This window comes from Panthera tigris, chromosome C1 (genome assembly GCF_018350195.1).
Source record: "Panthera tigris isolate Pti1 chromosome C1, P.tigris_Pti1_mat1.1, whole genome shotgun sequence".
Lineage (NCBI taxonomy): Eukaryota > Metazoa > Chordata > Mammalia > Carnivora > Felidae > Panthera > Panthera tigris.
Genome location: NC_056667.1, coordinates 36,512,675 through 36,535,899, shown reverse-complemented (window position 1 = coordinate 36,535,899; position 23,225 = coordinate 36,512,675). Strand labels below are relative to the sequence as shown.

Here is a 23,225-nt window from a genome sequence, read left to right as displayed (position 1 = left end):
TGCCATTAAAGGATTACCTTCTTTACGTTAAAGTTACAAAAACAACATAACTAGCATGCAGACAGCAGTGATGTAATATCGACCCAAACTTCATACACTCTGGAAGATGAGGCCCTGTGACACTGGGGAAGAGCTCAGGGATTTGGGGGTGGGCCGAACAATGGAAACCAGAGCTTGGCCACAGACCAGGAACAAGAAAAACAAAACCAAAAACATAACAGAAGAAGATACTAGGAGCTGCTGAGGTGCTCAGAAAGCAAAAGGAGAGCTGCATGAAGAAGGATGAGGAGGTCTCACCTCCCACAGTCCCAACTGCTACACCTCCAACAGCTCCCTGGCTGAGCTGTCACACAGGAGCTCAAGGAACACTTGCTAGATGAATGAACAATGGGAGAAACACACAGAAGAGGAGCACAGCCCTGTGGCAGAAGCAGCTTCCCCAGCCACCTTGGGCAGCAGTGCTGTGGACAGCAGGAGGAGTGGCTTCCATTGTGCAGCTCGGGAGAGCTTTCTCGGTATAAGTAAGCAGATTATCATGCATTGGCTTAACGTTTTTAGTTGCTTGTTCCTTAAATTAGATCATGGGCCATCTGAAGAAATTAGGGAGGCTTGTTTGGGCCCATTGGCTGCTGAAGACTGATCACACAGAACTCACTTCAAATGGGAGAGGTGCTCTGTAACCAGAGGTCTGTAACCAGGCTGAGTTCCTGGGCTTTGGACCCCTAGGAGCTAGTGCTCAGTAGCAGCAGCTGGTAAAAATGGAACTAACAGTACTTGGACTGACATGAGGCCCCAACTACAGCCCCAGCTCTATGGAACTTCAATAATTTTATTGGCTAAATGCTTCTCCCCAAGTTTACAGCTTAAAGTGTGGGCCTGCTCACTGGCTCCTCTTCCTCCTAAGCCCCTAATCGGGCAGGAACCTTTAGCACAGGCTTAGAAATGGGGGAAGGGGGTACAATAAGTGAGTGAGAAACCTGCTGATGCTCCATAATTGGACAGTAGGACAGAAAAACTCCTACTTTCTAATGCTGAGAATTGTCTACACAAAGACTTCAACATGATGGAGATAGGACCCAGAGTGCATCTTTGCCACTGGTCTTGGTTTCTGGTGCCTCTATGGAAGTATACCCTTTACCTTCCTACCCCAGGACTTTGGGAACCGGGTGATGCTATGTCAGCCTACACATTTTGCAAAAGTACATAGGCCCAAAATTGGCCAAGAGGTTTGGGATTACCAGTTCCCCAACCTGGCAGGATGGGAAGAAAGAAAATGTGTCCATGAAAAGCTTTCGGAAGTGACTCAGGTCTTCCACCTGAACCTTGATGCTGTATTGATTGGCCAGGAACTCGATGGTGCCTTGCACCACATACTCATTCTGTAAATGCGAGAGTGAGCAGGTGGAATAGACAACGTGGCCTCCTGGTTTGGTGGCAAGGAGTCCAGCCCTGAAACCAGAAAGAGAGAAAATCAGTGACTACTGAGCTTCCCAGAAGCAGAAGGACAACAGGAGGAGCTAGAAGCATGCACAGTGGAGTCTACTGTGGGCTACGCAGCTGTGTTAGCTTCTGAAGTCTCTCCCCCAAAGATACCACCAGAAAAGTCGTTCTCGAAAGAGAGCAGCAACCCAACCTTACTCCATGGGCTCTCCTCTGGAAGCAATCCCCTGAACTCTGACTCTGGTTATGGGCCAAACCCTGGTGCTAGCTGTGCACTGAATCCTTACCAGCCCTACCTTGACTTCAGTAACTTTTTTCAAGCTTTCAAACTTGTGCCACTCACTGGGACTGAGACTAGCGTGGAGGTAAGATAACGTAAATGAATCTGTGACGCCCACCCTGCTATGTGTGTCCTACCACATAGGGTTTGTGTGTTCCAGAGAAAGGCCATCCTATCATATCTGGAAGTTCCTCAATCAGAAGACCCTTCTGTGGGTGATGGTGTTGGCAAGAGCTCGCAGTTCCCCAAGTGACTGGTCCCCTGGAGCACTGTGGCACAAAGTCCTCAGTTTTTGTAAATCTGTTACTCACGCGAGCAGCTGCATCTGAAGCATAGGCAACATCTGCCGCTCCTTCTTCCTCGACCGCTGAAAGATGTTGTTCTCCTCCTCATGAAGGGAGTGGCGGTCTGTGGTACAGGGCACATCCACCAGCACCTACCCACAAGTGTTAAAGGGTACTGTGTTAGAGCTCCTTACTGGCTCCTCTCCCTTAGGCCCTTGCCCTGAGAGGTTTCACTCAGTGCTCCCTCTGCCCATCCTTCCATTGCAGAGTACCTGACAAAGCTTCTCACTTTAACCTGGTAGACAACTGGGAAATAATGAGTGGGAAAAGAGTATATTTAGGTATACTCATGGCTAGTCAAAAAACCAAAGCCAATACCTAAGTAACCATAATTAAATAATTGATATCAACCTAGAAGGAAGGCTTTCCCTTTTTTTAGAGATTTTAAGTAATAACTACATCCAACATGGGGCTCATACCTACAACCCTGAGATCAAGAGTTGCATGCTCTTGGGGTGCCTGGGTGGCTCAGTTGCTTAAGCATCTGACTTCGGCTCAAGTCATGATCTCACAGTTCGTGAGTTCGAGCCCCGTGTTGGGCTCTGTGCTGTCAGCACAGAGCCTGGAGCCTGTTTCAGATTCTATGTCTCCCTCTCTCTCTGCCCCTCTCATGCTCCTGCTCTCTCTGTCTCAAAAATAAATTAAAAAAAAAAAAAAAACAACATTAGAGAGTTGTATGCTCTACTGACTGAGCCAGCCAGGTGCCCTTCATGGTTTAGGACTCTGTCCTTGGCTATTTGAATGAAATATCCAATTTACAAAATGATACAATGCCCAGAAGGTAGCTAATATACTGAATAACAGGATCAGGATTCAAAATTATTTTATGCTGAAACATCATATCCAATATGGAAAGTTTTAAAGTAAGAAATATAAAATCATCCATTCATTTACTAAGAGCCTATACTCTGTGCTAGGCACAAGAGACAAAAACAAAAATTAAAACAAAAGAAAAAGTCCTATAATTATGTTTCCAAAAAAAAAAAATTCATCTATGGAAGAGAGCTGTGAATTTTACTTGAGAAATAACCCTTTTCCCACTCAGTCAGGTTCAAACTCTTTCCTGTTAATTGTCTCCAATGAAGACACTACTGATGACTGTGAAGAAGGCTGTGTTCTCTCAATCACCCACGGAGAGCTGGCGAGGTCCAGAAATGGCCCTACATCCCCAAATATGGAGGGCTGGATCTTACTCACTCAGGGTCTGCAGCTGAGATGGGAAGGCCAGATTCGACTAGCTCGATGTCTCAGGTCAGGAATCACTTACCCGGTCATAGGTGTCCCCCTCCAGTTCTCCCCACTTCCTGCCATCCCATGAGGTGACTCGAACTCGATTCCTATCCCTGATATCTTGAGGCACATAGCTGTGAAGAACCTTCTGTAGTCTGACTGTTCGAGAAGTGGACAGATCATTGGCAGCGAGATTGCCTGTGGGAATATAAATTTTAGCATTGTTTTTCTAATTCTGAAAAACAAATACCATCAGAAACTTGATAGGGATTGCACTAATCTATAGATGGCTGTGGGTAGTCTGGACATTAAAATGCCTGTGAGAATAAAGAAACTTCAAACCCATCGCCCAACAAAACATCACACCAGCAATGGTGCTGATGGAGAATCAGACCAATTCTCAGGCACAGCCAATCAATGCAGGCCCCAGGGGCAGGGGCAAGTGGAGAAGAAACGTTTACTATGTGCATGGCACAGTCCTAGACACTCGAGAGCAGGAGTTGCAAAGGCAAACACCTACACCAGCCAGAAAGGATATGTAAATAAATAAAGCAGACCAAGTATGAATATTTTAAACAAATATGCTCTCTCCTACTTTTCTTGAATCACGTGTCTCTCTCTACATCTTTGGCAGATGCTATACATTATTTACCAAAAATATATTCTCTTTCCATTCCTTATTAATAGAACTCCAGTTTTATTTGAGGTAGAGGGGAGCGATGTGCCCCATTTCCCAGCCTCCTTTTATAATTAAGTATGACTATATGGCTAAGTTTTGGTCAATGAGTTATAGGCATAATTATCGTGTGGGATTTCTGGGGAGATGTTCAAAAGAAGTTAATGCAATTAGATGTGCCCCTTTTACCCAATCTTTTCTTCCTGTCTTGAACTTGAATGTGATAACTGGAGTTCTAGGAGCCATCTTGAGCCATGAGGCAATCCTGACGATGGAAGCCAGAAATAAAATAGGTTGCAAAAAGAAAAAAGGAGCCCAACTCCCTAAGACTGTGTAGACTCCATACCAGCCCCGGACTGCTGATATCCCAGTTCTCTTATGTAAGACAGAAATAAACTTCTTTAAGCCAATTTGTTGATTTTCTGTTTTATATGACCAAACCTAATCCTAATTAACTTACCATCTGTCTTTCACTTTCCCTTTTGTGACAGGTGCGAATTCAAAAAAGAGCTCACTGGGGCACCTGGGTGGCCCAGTCGGTTAAGCGGCCAACTTCGGCTCAGGTCATGATCTCGTGGTCCGTGAGTTCGAGCCCCGCGTCGGGCTCTGTGCTGACAGCTCAGAGCCTGGAGCCTGTTTCGGATTCTGTGTCTCCCTCTCTCTCTGACCCTCCCCCGTTCATGCTCTGTCTCTCTCTGTCTCAAAAATAAATAAAAGTTAAAAAAAAATTAAAACAAAACAAAACAAAAAAGAGCTCACTTTGGGGCAGCTGGGTGGCTCAGTCGGTTAAGCGTCCAACTCTTGGTTTCAGCTGAGGTCATGATCTCGTGGTTCGTGAGTTCAAGCCCCATGTCGGGCTCTGTGCTGACACCACGGAGCCTGCTTGGGATCCTGTCTCTCCCTCTCTCTCTGCCCCTCCCCGCTCGTGCTCTTTCTCTCTTTCTCAAAATAAATAAATAAAATTAAAAAAGAAAAAGAAAGAGCTTAATTACTTTGTTCTTAGATCTCCTATAAGAAAAAATATTACTGTAAGCTTGATAACAAATGATGACTGATACCTGGCCTCAGAGTCAAGAAATGAAAAGGAGGCAGGAGCTGCGGTGAAGAACTAGAGAGTACATACCTTATCCACTGGGACTGGTCACTCCCATGAACAAGCTTAGTGTTCCCACAAACACATAGAGTCCCAATTTTTGAGGGCACTCAAAGAAGTAAAAATTGGATTCTCTGCTCAGGAGAAATTTGCAGAAGGCCAGGAACTAAGAACAGAAAAAGCTGGGTTCCAGTTCTGGCTCTATCTCCAACTCAGGTAAAAGTTAAGTTATTTCATCTCTTCAGGACTCAATTTCCTCCTCTGTAAAATATGAGGGCTAGACTAGGTAAACTCGAAATTGCCTTTGTTGACTGGAATCAAGGACTCACTTTGGTGAGGGGCCAGGATGGGGGTAAGGTGCTGGTAATTTAGTACACCTTAGAAAAGCAACTCTCAGTTACTTCTCCTTGGCCCTTCTCCCGCCTCTTAGTTCAAGTTCCTCTTCTTCCAAGTAACCCTACCTCATTCATCCCCTTTCTGATGGATTCCTACAGCAGTCAGTCAGATCAGCACAGCCCAGCACAGAGGCTGGGATCTCCTGCACTGGAGTCATTAAACCATATCAACACTTTTTCTCCTCTCCCTCTGCACTTCCAGGAGGTAAGATCAAATGTGCAACCTTGCTCAATCACCCATAGGGTCTACAACACGACTGGAAGCTAACCCAAACTATGCAAGTTGGCTGACAAGAACTGAAGAGAAGGGCCCAGGTCCAACAAAAAGGCTAGGGCACAAGGCAAGAGAAAACTGGCAGGGTGAGTGGAAAAACCACAGTCCTGCTCTGGGTATTTCTCAAATCCCCAAGGCAAAAGTGTTGCCTGTTTTAAGGCAGGATGTCAGCCAGTAGATGGCTGAAGTGAACTCTTATGGTACACATAGCCCAGGCTGGTGGCTGCACTACTGCGATTAGACTTGGGCCTATCCCCAGGGAATTCATAATCTTGAAGAGGGAGAAGATGCATACCCGGTAAAGCTCTGATGCAAGGCTAATGTGCTAACAGTTGCTAGGATACTGCCCATGGTAAGGGAGCATAGGAGACAGAGGCGTCACTTTGCAACCAGCCCCTAGAGGTCATGAGGGAAGACTTTCCAGGAGGTGGCACACTTGAGCTGGGACTTGAAAGCTAAAAGGATATAAGCAGGCCAGCTAGGATAGGATGGAGGGTATTCTAGAGAGAAAATGGAACATGAGCAAAAGATGGAGGCTTATTCAAGAAACAGAGAGTAGCAGGATGTGGCTGAAGCATATAAAGTCTGAGGAAGAATGACATAAAGCTATAAAGGGTGGCTGCAGCCAGATCTTATTGCTTTAGCTGGCAGACTAAGGAAATGGAACTTAGAGACAAAGTAAACAGATACAGAGCGGTAAAAGTGTCAGGTATAGATTGGTCAGGGCCCCACTTTAGTCTGCCTCCAGAGACCTTGCTCTGCTCAGCAATCTTCTTTGGCCAACTGACACAGAGAGAGAGGAGAGACAGCTGCAAACACAAATACTCCACCTTAGCAAGCAAGCACTATACTCCCTCTGACCTTGAGACCTGAAATCCCATCAGATTCGGTATGCCCCTGACTGGGTGAGGTAGGGAGCCCTCACTGCCCAAGACACCAGCCCTCTGACTTACGGCAACAGCCAGTCTGAAGCAGTGCTAGTGTCTTTCCCCCAGGGGCCGCACATAAGTCAAGCACAGTGTCACCAGACTGCAGGCCAAGGGCCAAGACAGGCAGCAAGGAAGCAGCATCCATCAGGTAGTAGTCCATGACACCCAGGCTGCCAAGCCTACAAGAGAGGAGACCACCTTATAGTCCAACTCCAAGTCAGGAGACCCACTGGAAGTCAAGGCCACCAAGTCCATGCCCTCGGGGGTTACTGAGTTCTACTCACCAAAAACTCATTTCTCAGACCCACACTCACTTATTCACTCACTCATTCATCCACACAGCAGGCAGAGTGACCCATTTAAAACACAGATCAAGGGGCACCTGACTGGCTCAGCTGGTGGAGCATGCAATGCTTGATCACAGGGTTGTTGGTTTGAGCCCCACACTGGGTGCAGAGATTACTTAAAATTAAAATCTTCAGGGGCGCCTGGATGGCTTAGTCGGTTAAGCAACCAACTTCCGCTCAGGTCATGATTTCACGGTTCCTGAGTTTGAGCCCAGCATCAGGCTCACTGCTGTCAGCCCAGAGCCTGCTTCAGATTCTGTCCCCCTCTCTCTGCCCCTCCCCTGCTCACTCACGTATGGGCACACGCATGCTCTCTCTCTCTCTCTCAAAAATAAACATTTAAAAAATACATAGGGGTACTTGGGTAGCTCAGTTGGTTAAGCGTCTGACTCTTCAGCTCAGGTCACGATCTCACCATCTGTGGGTTTGAGCCCCACATCGGGCTCTGCACTGTCAGTGAGGAGCCTGCTTGGGATTCTCTCTCTCTCTGTCCCTCCCCCACTTGCTCCCTATCTCTCTCAAAATAAATTTTAAAAGAATAAAATAAAACTTAAAAAATAAATAAAAATAAAACAGTACCCCTCCCCCACTCCCATCACTTCCTATCTCTCTGTGTGACACTACTTTTCTTTAAGGCACTTATTGTTCACTTTATATGTACAGGTGTGTGTGTGTGTGTGTGTGTGTGTGTGTACTCTCCTCCTCCTCCCTCTTTAGAATAAAGACAGAGACTTTGTTTGTTCACTGGAATAACCTCAGCACCTGAAACACCACCTTACATACAATAGGAGCTCAGTCTTATTGGGTTACATATTAAGATACAAAATGCTTTCTGGGTTCAGAGAAGAGCGCCATCACTTGTCCCTCTCACAGTTACCTGAGTCAGGCCTGATGAAGAAACAGGCCCTATTAGGTGAAAAAAGGGAGGGATGGAGGAAGAAACAGGAGCATTCCAAGAGAAGAGAAAAGACCAAGCGAAGGCACAGAAGCATGCAAACTCATACCTCCTTTCAGAAACAATGAGAAATCTTCACCAGCAGAAATACAAAGTGGAGGAGATTGAGGTTGAAAAGCAGGTAGAGGCCAGGTTGTAGAAAGCCTAGGACCCTATGCTAAGGAGTTTGGACTGTAACCTGGAGGCAGTTACCAGTTTGTAAAGAAAATGACATGATCACCTAAATAGAGTTTTAGAAAGCTAGGTAGGCTAGAAAGAACACATTAGAAACAGACACCAGTGATGAGGCTGTGATGAAAGTCCAAGTGAGAGCCAATGAGGCATGAAGACAGGCAGGATCCATGTGGGTAGAGAGAGGGACGACAGACAACAACCTAATGGTCACTCCCAGGCCAGTTGTCATAAGCCATTCCCCTGCCTGAGACACAGCTCAGCCATTGGCGACAGACTCAAGAAGACAGAAAGCTGACCTTTGCTGCCCTGACAGGAAGGCTCTGGGAGAAAAATGTGATGAGACATGAGACATAGCAGCACTGAGGGTTTGCTACAAAAGCTATAATCCCCGGTCTTGAGGTTGTAACACCTTCGCAGATAGGCTCAGACTATAATAGGATACTTTCAAAATCGAATCATGCCTGGATTGTCCCTGAAGCTGTGTTCCCATTGCCCCTGCAAAAGAGAATCAACCAGCACTGGTCTACAAAACTCATTCTCATCCAGTTCCTTCCTTTGGAAGTGTCACTTAACCTTTTTTTGGTTCAGACAGTTTTGAGAATCTGCTGAAAGCTACAGTCCCTCTTTTCAACAACAACAACAACAACAAAAAGCACAACAGTTTTTCAGACAATTTCAGGAGGTTCCTGGACTCCCTAAATACATCCTTGTCCTCCTGAGAGGTTAAGATTCCCTTGATTTATAGGGAGCCTATCAAGATGAGAAGGAAACCCAAACCTCACTGAATAGAAGCCAAGCACTGTAGGCAACTTAGGAAACCCTGCTTAGTCTATGGTTCTGCCTAAGACCAATGCCTCCAAACCGGTCTCTAATCCTGCCCCAATCTATCTTCCTCCCACCCCAATTTATTACAGTGATCCTCCTGAAGCATAACTTCGATGAGAATGACACAGACAGTAAGAGATACTGTTTAGGAGTGCTCTACCACAGGTACTACACTAGGTGTCTCGTATACATCACTCCATTCAGGCCTCACCACAGCCCTGTGATGCAGCAGAACCCAGGATCCAGAGTCACACTGGCTGCATCTCAAATCCAGCCCAGGTGCTCAACAATTGTGTGCCTTTAGCAAATGACTCAATTTCTCTGTGCATCAGTTTCCTCATCTGCAATAAGAGTACATGCCATATAGGATTATTGTGAAAATGAAAGGAATTAATAGAAGTCAAGTGCTTAGAATAGCAGCTGCCACACAATGAGCTATAGTATCAGTACCATCATTTTCCAGATTATTTTCCAGGAAAGGAAACCAAGAGTCAGTTATTCAAAGCTAATGTCCAATAAGTAATGAAGCTAGAATCCAAATCTAGGTTTTCTTGACTCCAAAGCCCATGCTTATAACCACTGTGCATTATTGCCTTTCCCCTACTTAGAAACCCTTTCCACCAGTTCTCTAGAACAGATCTTGGCAATTTACAGCAATATGTACTAAAGAGTGCATCGTCTGAAGCCATTCAGCCCTGGCAGGTCCAACCATTTATAAGCAACCCTGGGCCATCAGAAAAATCCCCTTCTCCCAACCTATAAGCTCCTGGCATTCAAGATTCCCAAACATGGCCCCCCACATACTCTTCCAGCCTTACCTTCTAGCTTTACTAAGCATGTAGCCCTCCCTCAAGCCAGCAGCCAGAGCTATTGCAAAAGCTTCCTAATTTACTTCCCTATTTCATATTTGATACATAGCCTCGCCCCTCTTCAATTTGTTTTCCACACAGCAGCCAGAAAAATATCTCAAAAATTCAAATCTGGTTATGTCATTCCCCACCTTAACACTTTTCATGGCTCCCTCTTCCTTTTAGAGAAAAAGTCCAAAATCCCTCATGGCTTAGACTTTCAAAATTTGGCTCCTGCCAGCTTTTTTGGCCTGTCACTACCCGCATGCCACCAGCTGTAATTTCTACTCATTTTCAGGTCTAAGCTTAAATTTCACTTCCTCAGAAAAGACTGCGTTAGATCTCCTAGTTATAATACCTCATAGCACCTTGTACTTTTCTTTTGTGGCACTTGTCACAATTGTAAATAGTTTCTCAATACTTATCTTCCTCACTAGACTGTAAGGTCAATGAGGGCTTTTGCACCTGTAACCCAGGCACTTAAGAAGGCCTGGCATTTGGTAGACAATAATTATTTACTGAATGAGTGAATCAGTCCCTCAAAGATCAATTCCCATATCCTACAACTAACATTGAGCTCTCGTTTTCTCAGTTTCTAAAGCACAACACAGCATTTGATCGCAAGAGTCTTTTTCATCCAACTTTATATAAATCTGAGCACTGGATCAGAAGACCAGGAGTCCCCTCACCACCACGCCCCTCTGGTACTTGGTGTCCCTAGCAAGTCCCACTTGTTCTTTGATACCATGAGCTTACCTGTCCCACTCACTTGGATGGGTGGCTGTGAGGGCAAAATGAGAAAGCCCTTATAAATAATACACACTTTAACTGTGGAGGGTGTTAAGTGCTCAAGTTAGAGCACTCTTCGATGGGAGGCAGCGGAGAAGAGCAGGTTCAAAGTGCAGATTTTGGGGTCAAACTGCCTGGGTCTAAGTCCTAGCTGCATCACCTGCTATCCAAGGAACCTAAAGCAAGCAAGTAACTTCTCTGCACCTCAGTCTCCTCAAATATAAAAGAGGAACAATAATATTACCTACCTCAGAGTGCTGTTGACAGAACAAAAGGAGATCATGGATAATGCACACACAACACTTAGAAAAACGTTGGGGCGCCTGGGTGGCGCAGTCGGTTAAGCGTCCGACTTCAGCCAGGTCACGATCTTGCGGTCCGTGAGTTCGAGCCCCGCGTCAGGCTCTGGGCTGATGGCTCGGAGCCTGGAGCCTGTTTCCGATTCTGTGTCTCCCTCTCTCTCTGCCCCTCCCCCGTTCATGCTCTGTCTCTCTCTGTCCCAAAAATAAATAAAAAACGTTGAAAAAAAAATTAAAAAAAAAAAAAAAAAAAAAAAGAAAAACGCCTAGCATGTATAAGCACTCAGTAAATATTAGCAATATTAGGATCCTCATTAAATGGGACAAAAGCTGGGTCTCCTGCTGTCTACTTCCTGTAGACACTCAGGATGGCCCTAGTCATGACTCCAGATCCTACCTGGCAGGGGGGAACCGGCTGACATCCCCTCTGGCGAAAGTGAAGCATCGAAGGTTCGGGCTGCAGGTCCCAGAGGCTAGGGATGGAGTTGCAGTTTGGCCACTCTCAGGCTCCAGTTCCCCATGGGAGATGGAGTCATTCACAAAGTCCCTGGCACTCAGCTTCTCCAGCTTTCCACTCACATGATCCCAGGCAGCAAAGTTATTGACCAGTGCACCATACTTCTGCTCTGAAAGGAGACTGACCCGGATGGATGGCCAAAGATCACCAAATTGCACACTGTAGGTCATGTCAAAATTCTGCAGAGCCAGTTGGGTGGCAGGAAATTTGGGCTCTGTGGCAGCCTAAAAGGAAAAGAACAGCCTTATTGGTCTTCCAGCCTTGCCTCTCCCCTCCCACCTAACCTCACCAATACCTCAGAGCCCTGCAGCCAATATGGTTCCAGCTAGTGCCCACTCCTGCCTTTGCATCCTACCTCTGCCAGCCAGAAGAGAAGTGTGAGAGAGAAAAGTAGTAGGAAGTCGGCCCTTCTATCTCAGTGTTGTGAGAGAAAGCAAGCTGTAGCTCTCACAACAGCAGGTGGGGTCACCAAGAAAGGTGCGGGGCACTCCCTCAGGCCTGGGAGTAAGAAGAACTTAAGAAAATGGCAGCTCAGGATAGGACTCTTGAGGAGGGCCTACCGAAGGTTGGAAGAATCTATGAAGGCCCCGGGAAGCTTCAGCCTTAAAAACAAAAGACGCTTTCTCTCTGAACAGTCCTTCCATCTTCTAAAGCATTTTCTGGTCTCCTAGCTTATGTGAGCACCACAACAGATAGCTCGATGGGATACAAAAAAATATCAACCCTCCACATTCGATGGACAGGTATAAGGTAACTTACCTAATGGCATGCAGTGGCTGACACCATAATGCTCAGAATCACAGGGTTGAGGGTCATTTGGGGAGTTCTTATACCCCAGGAACATGGGATAAAGGGAGCTCACAGAAACCTTGAGGTGTGAGCCAAAATGGGGACTTCTATGGGGGTAGCAGAGAGAGACATGAGTCAACCTTGCAGAGCATAAACACAGATTACGAGGAAAATGAAGACCTCAGCTGAGGAGTCCTCAGGTCTATCCGCGTTGCCACAGCTGGGCGCTTGCTATGGCTGGCAGTCCTGTTATTGTCTATGAATTTTGCTCTGGTCTGCATTTTTGATTTGGTCAGAACTCTTCCTCTGGCCCTCATTTCTTGCTATGGCGAGGACTCTTGCTCCCACCATGACTTCTGCTATGGTGGGGACTCTCACTCTGGCCTCGACTTTTGCTGGGACAGGGACTCTTGCTCCGGCTCCTGCTGTGGGAGGGACTCTTGCTCTTGCCTTGCCTTTTGCCATGGCAGGAACTCTTGCTTCGGCTCCGACTTTTGCCATGGAGGCCACTCTTGATTTGGCCCTGACTTTTGCTACATGGAGAGCTCTCACTCTGGCCCTGATTTCTGCTATGACACTCGCTCTTATCCTGATTTATGCTTTGGTGGGAACTATTGCTCCGGCTCCGACTTCTCTTTCGACTAGGACTCTTGTTCCGACTCTGACTTCTGTGAGGATGGAGACTCTTGCTCTGACTTCGACTTCTGCAGGGGTGGTGGGTATTCTCATTCTGGCTCTGACTTCTGCTTTGGCGGGAACTCTTGCTCTGGCTGGCACTGCTCTGGCATTCACTAATAACAGTTAAGCTACGGCTGACATTAGTGCTACAGCTGGAAGTCTTGGATGAAGGCAAAGGACAGCCGAAGGGTACCTGGGGGCACTCTTTGCAGGAGACTCGAGGAGCCACAGAGTAGACGTGGAAGCCACAGGGCATAGTATCGGGGTGGCACCGGGTTTGGGGGCCAATGCGTAAACTTTGAGGATCAAAGGGTGTTCTCAAAGGGATAAAAGAATAGATGTGGGTGGAACAAGGAGGTGCCACAGGCTGGCAATAAGGTTGGGCTGGGCCCCTGGAAGTGCTATAGATGCCACAGGGGGGCACCATGGGCAGTTTATGACACTGAGAGGGGCAAATGGATTGATTGAGGGAAGCAAGGAGTGGGCAGGGATCAGGGGTCGAGGAAACCACAGGATATATATGGGTACTGCATGGGGGTCCTATGGAGAATCCATGGGGGCTGCTCTGAGCATAACTATTGGGTGAGACAGTACCAAAAGGAAGGCGAAGGGGAAGACAAGTGGGGATAACAGGTTTGAGGGTCCTAGGGATCACAGTAGGTAAGGTAGTTCCTTGGGGAATTTCTTTGGGGCAGGGATTTGAGCAAGTGGTAATGGATGTCACCATACAAGAAGGACCAGAAGGGCGGGACGGTGGTGGAGGGGAGGCGCTGGCCTTAGGGGCCCTGGGCTGGTCAAAAGGAGTGTGCTGGAGAGGGATGACCAGGGAGCGACATCTGTGGAGAGCACATGGTTGTTTTAACTCTGAGGATTTGGGGGACTTCACTTGGGGGCAAACTGGGGTAGGGAGAGGGGGTTCATTACAGCTTCCGCAGGGGGGTGACTGGGATGGAGATATAAACTGGTTGCCCAGGGGTGAAGGGAAGGAGACGACAGTATAAGGACAGCAAGAGGAGAGGGGAAGAGGTGGTTCCTGGGGACAGGGGGGACAAGGGGGACAAGGGGGACAAGGGGGACAAGGGGGACAAGGAGGACAAGGAGGACAGGGAGGACAGGGAGCACAGGGGGCACAAGAAATCGGGGTGCCTGACTCTACCAAGAGGTAAGAGTTCCCACTAGTCTCCCAGGTTAAAATTGACTCCAAGCAAGGCTTTATGGGAGCCTGGGACGGGGGTGAGCAAAGAGAACCAGTACTCTTAGGGGATAGGCGGATGGCACAATAAGGGCTACCGGGGGCAGGTACATGGGCCTCTGGAGAAAAATGAGAACAGTGATAAGAGCTCTCCTGAGGTGAGCTGGGAGAGCCAGATGTACCTGCCTGAGAAGAAAGTGGGGAGCCACAGAAATTTTTCCTAAGGGGCAGGTCAAGCTGTGGTTTAGGCTCACAAGAGTCTGGAGGCTTAAGGTGGACATGGTAAAAGCTGCCAGTGGGTGGGGAAGATGCTGGAGAAAGAGGAGGGTCATTATAACTTCTCCCTGAGGACCAGGGAGAGAGCAGAGGGGAGATCCCAGTTTCCAAAACCTTGTGAGAAAGGAGTGGGGAAGCTATAAGTCTAGTTTCCATGGGCCGGTGAGCAAGAGGAGGTGACATAATGAGGGTAGTTCTCAGGGGCCTATGAGTAAGAGAAGGTGACATGATGGGGCAAGTTCCCTGGGACCCAGGACCGATGGAAGGTGAAATCATGGGATCTGTTCCTGGGTGCTGATGAGTGACAGAAGGTGGAGTCACTGGGCCAGTTTCCAATGGCGCATGAGGGAGGGTGGGAGAAGTCACTGGGCTGGTTCCTGAGGGCCGATGAGGAAGAGGAGGGGAAGTCACAGGGCTGGTTACCAGGGCTGAAGGGTATCCACAGTAACACAGGTAAGTCTGCTGGTCAGTGTAAGGGCTTCGGGGACAGGGACGCGGTGTTCTCAGGGGACTGATCCAGCTGCAATAAGGGCTCCGTGGACGAACAGAGGGTGACCCCAGAAGGCTGCGCCGGTCAAAACAAGGGCTCGAAGGGGGCGAACCCGAGATAATAGACTCACGGCAGTAAGGCCTTCCAAAGAGTGGATAACAGGGTTCAAAAGAACATCTCCCAGGGCGCAGGGGAGGCTGTGGAGGTGGGGAAGGGGGCGGTGGGGGCGGTGGGGGCGGTGGGGGCGGGGAGGGAACCGGAGGGGGTAGGGAGGCGGGCGTGGCGGTTATGGAAGAAATTCCAGGGCTACAGCTGAGGCCAGAGAAAGGGTCTCTGGAGAGGTGAGGAGATTCCAGGGGGTGAGGAGAGTCGCTGCATCCTTTGCCTGGGTCTGGGGAAAGGCCAGAAGTGTGGGCAGGGTGATCGCTGTAACCTTGCCTGGACGCCAGAGGCACCTCGAGGGTGAGGACAGGGTTGAATCTTTTCCCAGTGGGCGGCGGAGACCCAGGAAGGAAGGGGTTGTCGCTAAGACATTTTTCGAGGGGTGAGGGCGGCCGGGCCGAAAGTTCTAGGAGGAAAGGCGGAGACGAGGTCATGCAGGGAGGGATGAAGGGGGGCGGGGTAGGAAAGAAGGGGAGGGCGGGGAAGAGGGAGGAAGGGAAGTGTAAGGGATAGTGGGCGCCAAGGGGAAAGTAACCAACAGCAGGGGAACACGTGGTGGTGACATAACTGAAAGAATGAGGGCGGAGGTGATGGCGTAACTTAGGGGGGCGGAGTCGGGGTACAGCGGACATACTAAAACAGCCGAAGATTTGTGACGAAACAACAGGGCAGATAGAGGCGATGACGTAACAGATGCGAGAGGGAGGAGCCTAGAGACGGCCCCTGAGGGGCGGGGAAAAGAGGCTAAGGGCCTTCCGGAGGGGCTGGAGTAGTGAACCTATCCGACAGTGGCGGGAGGTGGCGGGGCTAGAGAAGTTTCCCGAGGGGCGGCGGCAAAAGGCCGCTGTCACTGTTTCCTCGTGGGCCAGCGGCTGGACCTTACCCATTTCTTCTTATGTCGATGTCTCCGCGGGATGGTCGCGAAGTGCGCACGCTTCAGCACGCCGGGCACACCCCTCACTACCAGCGCAGCCATATCAGCGTGCACCGCCGAGTCATTCCGCCCGGAACCGCAAGGGCCGACCCGCGGGTTCCGGGGAGGTGGGGGCGCCACTCTGGACGAGAACAGGAGGGAATTCCGGCGGCCTCGGGTTCGGGGCTCAGCACACCTTTACAGCCTAGGTGCAAACCGAGCCCCGCTCCTCCAGGGATTTTCTGTGGGTTCTGGGAAAGAGCAACCATTCGCACGGAATGGCGTCTCTGCCTGGGTGCTTGGAGCATTGGGAGAGATTCCGTAAAGGCTCCTAACCCAGCTGGGGGATCAGAGAAAACCGGGAGGTGGCAGTAGGCAAATGGGGGCGGGAAGGGCCTTCTAGGCAGAAGTTGCACGAGGAAAGATCCTGAGGTAGAGAAAAATGAGGTCAGATTTGTGGGCAGAAGCAGATTTATACTGAAGGTAACCAAGCTTGAAATTTCAGAACTTGCCGTTTGCAGTGCCCCTTGCAAGACCCTGTACCTAATTTTGTATTGTTTTTCTTGAAGAGCACCTCTCGGATTCTGTAAGCTGTAGGTCCCACAAAACTTGACCCCCTCATAGGGAGACGGTGGAAGGGAAGGACGTGATCAGATAGGTGGGTTTTGTTTTGTTTTGTTTTGTTTTTTAAAGTTTATTTATTTTGAAAGAGAGAGCATGAGGGAGGGGCAGAGAGAGGGACAAAAAGAGAATCCCAAGTAGGCTCTGGCGCTGACAGCGTGAAGCCCCACACGGGGCTTGAGATCTCACCAACCGTGAGCCGTGAGCCGAAATCAAGAGACCAAGAGACAGTCGCTTAACCGACTGAGCCACCCAGGTGTCCCCTCAGATAAGTGTTTTTAAAATGATCATCTGGGAGCTTACTGGTTGGTGAATACACGGAGGTGCTGGGAGAGAGCACGGAAGCGCCCTTTCCCTATGTGCATCTCCATCTGACCATACCTGAGTTACATACTTTTATAATAGGCCAGTGATCTAGTGAGTATTTGGTTTCCCGAAATATGTGAGCTGCTCCAGCAAGTTAACAGAGCCAAGGAGGGGCTGGTGGGGACCTCTGATCTCTAGGCAGTGGATCAGAAGTACAGATGTGAACTGTCAGCCAGTGGAGCTTAAGTATTCAAAAGTAATCAGCCACCATTTCAAACTCCCATCAAAAAGTCCTATCACTGTCAGAAGGCAGGAAGTTTGGGTACATTTTTACTGAAGTTACAGGAATGATGAAGCAAGTGTGAATTTTAAGACAACAAACTATCTCTTCACTACCATAGAAAATTAGAAGTAGTGAAGAACCTTGTAGCACTTTGAGCTTTTCCAGTATTTTATGGATTGTGAACTGCCAAGGCTACGTATGAATGAGGGAATTTTTGACCTTTGCTCAAACTATATTCTTCTTGATGTGGGTTGTAAAATTCCACTGAGAAACATACACCTTTATTTCCACATTTACAGGGCAGGAGGAGTTACCAAAACTTTAAATATCACAAATAGAATCTTGTGTTTATCACCAAAAAAAGAAAAATCATCTGACAGTTGATGACCGGAGTAGGTAGGATTATGAGAGGTAGATCAGATAAGAGAAGACAGTTCTGGATTAGTGTGGTGCCAAGGAAGATAGAAAAGGATTCCTGGGCGCCTGGGTAGCTCAGTTAAGTGCCTGAGTCTTGATTTTGGCTCAGGTCTTGATCTCACGGTTTGTGCGTTTGAGCCCCACATCTGGCTCTGCGCTGGCAGTGTGGAGCCCCCTTGGGATTCTCTGTCTTCCTCTCTCTTCTCCTCCCCCGCTGGTGATCTCTCTCTCTCTCTCTCTCTCTCTCTCTCTCTCTCTCTCTCACACACACACACACACAAGTAAAATAAATAAACATTTTTTTAAAAAGGAAAAGGATTGATTCCACTTGCAATTAAGAGAGAATTGATTGATTGGCCCTATCTATCTAAACTAGTACATGCTACACCACCAGTTAATAACTGTCCTCTTAACCTGCCTTTATTCTTATAACTTATGTATTTTTTCATATAGTCTGCTAAATTACAATTTGCAAAAGGTGGGAAACATAATTCTTACACAAAGATAAAGTGAGCGCAGGCCAAAGATTTTATTCATCATAATAAACTACTCCTCCATTATTATCCTAAATAATGAGGGAACCAGTTAGATGGTAAGACTTGTGCAAATGAGAATTTGAGTTTCAGATATTTAGATTATCAGTCAAAGGAATGCTGAAATGAATTTGCTGATAGTTGCAAAAACATTAAAATCTTCAGTAATAAACTATAATGTTTGGGATTATCACTTATACCAGATGGAAATCAATTCCATCTCTACTGATCAAAATCCATTTGCATTACTATGGATAGGAGTAATTTGCATTTGCCATTGGTTTCTTACAAGCTAACCTTTACCCCTACAAAGTTGTGCAATAGCCTAGTCAATATAAAGTCAATCAAAGGTATACTCTAGCACTACAATGAAAGAGCACCCAGTAATTCTCTTCTGCCCATTTACAAGTTCTGGACCAATTTTCTGACCCTTCACCAGAATGTAAGATTTTAAAAATCAAATCAAGGATTTTGTTTAATTCATTGTTAGATTATCAGCACCTAGAGCTGTATATGGTACATAGTTGGCGCTCAGTAAATAGTCATTGAATGAGTGAGTGAAAGATGAGAAAGAAGTTTGTAACAGGGACCTAGCAGTTGTAAGATGGAGGGAGATGTGTGCATAGAGAAAAGCCTTTTTTGTTTTATTAAAAAAAATTTTTTTTAATGTTTATTTATTCTTGAGAGAGAGTGGTGGAGGGGCAGAGAGAGAGGGAGACACAAAATCCAAAGCAGGCTCCAGACTCTGGTCTATCAGCACAGAACCCAATGCAGGGCTCGAACTCATGAACCTCGAGATGACCTGAGCCGAAGTTGGATGCTTAACTGACTTAGCCACCCAGGTGCCCAGAGAAAAGTCTTTAAAAAAAAAAAATCTCATGACATTTAAATCCAGATAAGGATCCAGTGAAGAGAAATTGAATACACTAAATAGGAGTTATCCCAGCACAGATTTAAACCGAATGTGGAGTGTCAGGACCACAACCACAGTCTCCCTGTGATGGGTCCTTTCCAACTCCAAGCCTCAGTTTACCCATCTATAAAATAGGGAATCAAGAGAGAGAGGGTTGGAGTAGATCAATGATTCTCAAACCTTTGGGTCTTGAGACACTTTACACTCTTAAAACTTAAGAATTATTAAGCTTTTTATTTGCTATCAATATTTGCCAGATTAGAAATTAAAACAAAATATTTTAAATATTTACTCATTAAAAATAACAATAAACCCATTGCATGATAATATAGGTATCTTTATGAAAAAATAGTTATATGTTGTTTAAGTATATATAGAAAATCCAGTCTCACACAGATAGGTGGTTAGAAAAGAGGAGTATTTTAATATTTAATTACATATATATATGTATATATATATATATATAGGACATATATACTGGATGTTCTTTGGTACTATCTCAAAATTGGACAAGTGGTAGTTTTCTTAAAAGTTAGTAGCAGGGGAAAAAAAGTCAGTAGCAGGGGCACCTGGGTGGCTCAGTTGGTTGGTTGAACATCCGACTTCCACTCAGGTGGTGATCTCAGGGTTGGTGAGTTCAAGCCCCACACTGGGCTGGCTGCTCTCAGCCTGTCAGTGCAGATCCTGCTTTGGATCCTCTGTCCCCCTCTCTCTGCCCCTCCACAGCTTACACTCTCCCAAAACTAAATGAATATTAAAAAAAAAAAGTTGATAGCAGTGTGGAATCTGAAACCATATCTAGAACTTTTCATACTCTGTTACATTGAGATCCATTGATCTATCTTGTAGTTAAAATGACTCTTTTGCCTAAGCGTGATTTGTCACATCATACAGTGGTTATTTGGAAATTATCAGGGTCACTGAGTTATGCAGATCTTACAAATGCTTTCACATTCATTATACAACATCAAAAATCATATTTGTTAATATCACTACTGATCTCATCGAAAACTTTAAATGTTAGGAAAACTTTTAAGCTCACAATAATGGGTACCAGTTTTTTTCAAAATCCTAATTTTATTTATTTAGTTATTTAGTTAATTAGTTAGTTATAAATGTTTATTTATTTTTGAGATAGAGTGAGGAAGGGGCAGAGAGAGGGATGGAGAGGATCCAAAGCAGGCTGTGCACTATCAGCTGTCAGCAGAGCCTGATGCAGGGCTTGAATTCACAAACCATGAGATCATGACCTGGGCCGAAGTCCGATGCTTAACCAACTGAGCCACCCAGACACCTCTTTCTTTCTTTCTTTCTTTCTTTCTTTCTTTTTTTTCTTTTCTTTTCTTTTTTTTTTCTTTTTCTTTTTCTTTTCTTTTTTCTTTTCTTTTTCTTTTCTTTTCTTTTTTTTCTTTTTCTTTTTCTTTTTCTTTTCTTTTCTTTTTTCTTTTCTTTTTCTTTTCCTTTTCCTTTTCCTTTTCCTTTTTCTTTTTCTTTTTCTTTTTTTCTTTTTCTTTTTCTTTCTTTCATCTCTACACCCGGCATGGTTTGCAAACCCACAACCCTGAGATCAAGAGTCACACTCCACCGACTGAGCCAGCCAGGTGCCTCTCAAAATGCTAATTTTGCTTGAAGGCAAAATTTTTTTTTAAATGTTTTTTGGGGGCACCTGGGTGGCTCAGTCGGTTAGGATTCCAACTTCAGCTCAGGTCATGATCTCGCAGTTTGTGAGTTCAAGCCCCGCATCAGGCTCTGTGCTGTCAGCTTGGAGCCTGGAGCCCACTTCAGATTCTGTGTCTATCTCTCTGCCCCTTCCCTGCTCGTTCTCTGTCTCTCTCTTTTTTCTTTTTAATGTTTTGTTTTTTGGTTTTTTTTTTTTTTTTTGAGAGAGAGAGAGAGAGTGTGAGGGGGGAGTGGCAGAGAGAGAGAGGGACAGAGGATCTGAAGCAGGTTCCCTGCTGACATCAGATCCCGATGCAGGGCCCGAACTCATGAAGCACAAGATCATAACCTGAGCTGAGTCAGATACTTAACTGACTGAGCCACCCCGGGTGTCCCTAAAATTAGCTCAATTTTTATCTTTGGCGACTGGTACTATCAATTGTTTGAATTGACAGTGACAGGCTTACTTTGTTCATTTTTCAAGAGAATGCTAGTTATTAAAATACAATTGATTTTTGTCTGTTGATTTTACATCCTGAGACCTTGCTAAATTAAATTATGTTTTGGTAACTTTTTGGAACTATTTTCACTTTTTCTGTGCACGAGGTCATGTTTTTTATAAAGACATTTTTACTTGTTTCCAATCTGTATGCCTTTTGTTTTCCTTTGCCTTATTTTACTGTTTATGACTTACAGCACACCATTGAATACAGGTGGTAGTAGTAGATTGCCTTGTTTCCATTCTTGGGGGAAATCACTCAGTATTTCATCATTATATATGATGTTATATAGGTTTTTTTTTAAAAAAACAGATGTCGTTTACTAGATTGAGAAATTTCTCTTTCTTAGTTTGCTGAGATTTTTTTTTTTTAATTATGAATGGTTGTTGATTTTCTTCAAATGCTTTTCCTGTATCTATTGAGATGATCATATGATTTTTCTGCTGTATTGTTAATATGATGAGTTATATTGCCTGATTATCAAATGATGAACCAACTTTGCATTCCTGTAAAAAAACATACTAGTTCATGATGTATCATTATTCTTTTTATATATTGTTATATTTTTACATCTGTGTTCACAGAGAATATTGGCCTGAAATTTTCTCTTTCTGTAATATCTTTGCTTGATTTTGATATCCAGGTAATGCTGGGTTCATAAAATGAATTTGGAAAGCATCCTTTACTCCTATTTTTTTCCCTTCACTCCTATTTTCTGAAAGAATTTTTATAGGATTGGTATTATTTCTTCCTTAAATTATGGATAGAATTCACCAGTGAAGCCACGTAGAGTTGGGTGTTTGGGTGGCTTTGTTTTTGGTTTTTTTTTTTGTTGTTGTTGTTTGTTTTTTTTTTTGGGGGGGAGGGTGTACAGGGTAAGGTGGAAAGGAAGGTTTTTAATTGTGAATTCAGTTTCTTTCATTGACATAGGGCAGTTATATTCAACCAGAGATGATATCCCTTCCCCAGGGAACATTTGGTAACATCTGGAGATATTTGGGGTTATTATAACTATATGGTGCTTCTGGCATCTAGTGGGCAGAAGCCAGGGATACTGCTGAAAACCTTATCCCCCACACAAAAAATTATCTAGTCCAAAATGTAAGTACTACTAAAATTTGAGAAACCCTGATATAGGGCTATTTGAATTTTCCAGTAGCAGTTTTAACAATTTGAGTTTTTTAAAGAATTTGTTTCACATAGGTTGCCAGTTTTCTTCACATAAAGTTGTTCAGAATATCTGCTTATTACCCTTTTAGTGTTTGTAGCAAGGGGCATCAACTATAGCCACAAACCAAACTCAGCCTCAGCCAATTTTTCAAATACTGTTTTATTTTTACACAGCCACCTTTCATTTACTGTGGCTCTAATAGAGATGAATCGTTGCTCAAGAGATCATATGTCCCACAAATCCAAAAATATTTACTGTCTGAATGTTTACAGAAAAAGGCTGCTGACCCGGTTTGTAGGATCTATAGTAATGTCCCCTCTCTCATCACTGATACTGGTAATTTGTGTCTTCTCTCTTGGGTACTTTTGTCAGCCTAACTACAGGTTTATTTTGTTGAATTTTACAAAGAACCAGATTTTGGTTTTATGGGTTTTCTACTTTCTTTTCTCTCTTTTTTTTTAAAGTTTATTTCTTTATTTTTGAGAGCGAGAGAGAGAGAGAGCAGGGGAGGGGCAGAGAGAAAGGGAGACAGAATCCCAGTAGGCTCTGTATTGTCAGTGCAGAGCCTATTTCAGGCTTTGAACTCACAAATGTGAGATCATGACCTGAGCCATAATCAAGAGTTGGATGCTTAACCGACTGAGGCACCCAGGCACCCCTCCTTTCTTTTCTATTTCATAGATTTCTACTCTTTATAATTTCTTTCTACTTAATGTGTTCTTTTCATTGTAAGCTATCTTTAAAAAAAATTTTTTTTAATGTTTATTTTTGAGAAAGAGAAAGTGGGGTGGGGGTGGAGGGGAGCAGAGACAGAGGATCCAAAGCAGGTTCAGTGCTGACAGCAGGAAGCCCGATACGGGGCTTGAACTCACAAACTGTGAGATCATGACCTGAGCTAAGTTGGACA

At 45.5% G+C, this 23,225-nt stretch overlaps 1 protein-coding gene across 9 annotated transcripts; it reads right to left on the bottom strand.

Annotated features, from left to right (window-relative positions):
- Positions 1-774: 774 nt before the first annotated feature.
- Positions 775-15,994, bottom strand: NSUN4 (NOP2/Sun RNA methyltransferase 4). 9 transcript variants are annotated; one of them, XM_042996996.1, is made up of 7 exons: positions 14,774-14,861; positions 12,175-12,995; positions 11,296-11,639; positions 6,686-6,840; positions 3,332-3,492; positions 2,032-2,156; positions 775-1,449 (listed from the first exon to the last, which is right to left on the bottom strand). In XM_042996996.1, the coding sequence occupies exons 3-7, from the start codon at positions 11,583-11,585 to the stop codon at positions 1,173-1,175; spliced, it is 1,008 nt and encodes a 335-aa protein (XP_042852930.1). In that variant the 5' UTR covers positions 11,586-11,639; positions 12,175-12,995; positions 14,774-14,861; the 3' UTR covers positions 775-1,172. The 9 variants fall into 9 exon arrangements, 7 of the variants coding, with proteins under 7 accessions (XP_042852930.1, XP_042852929.1, XP_007077317.1 ...); XM_042996995.1 differs by having other exon boundaries at positions 12,175-13,199; positions 14,774-14,860; XM_007077255.3 differs by lacking the exons at positions 12,175-12,995; positions 14,774-14,861 and adding an exon at positions 15,886-15,994.
- Between the last annotated feature and the right edge of the window lie 7,231 nt (positions 15,995-23,225).

Coding starts and splice junctions, on each gene's coding strand:
- NSUN4 (XM_042996992.1), bottom strand. CDS start 15,634: ATGTCCGCTGTACCCCGACTCCGCCCCCCTAAGTTACGCCATCACCTC.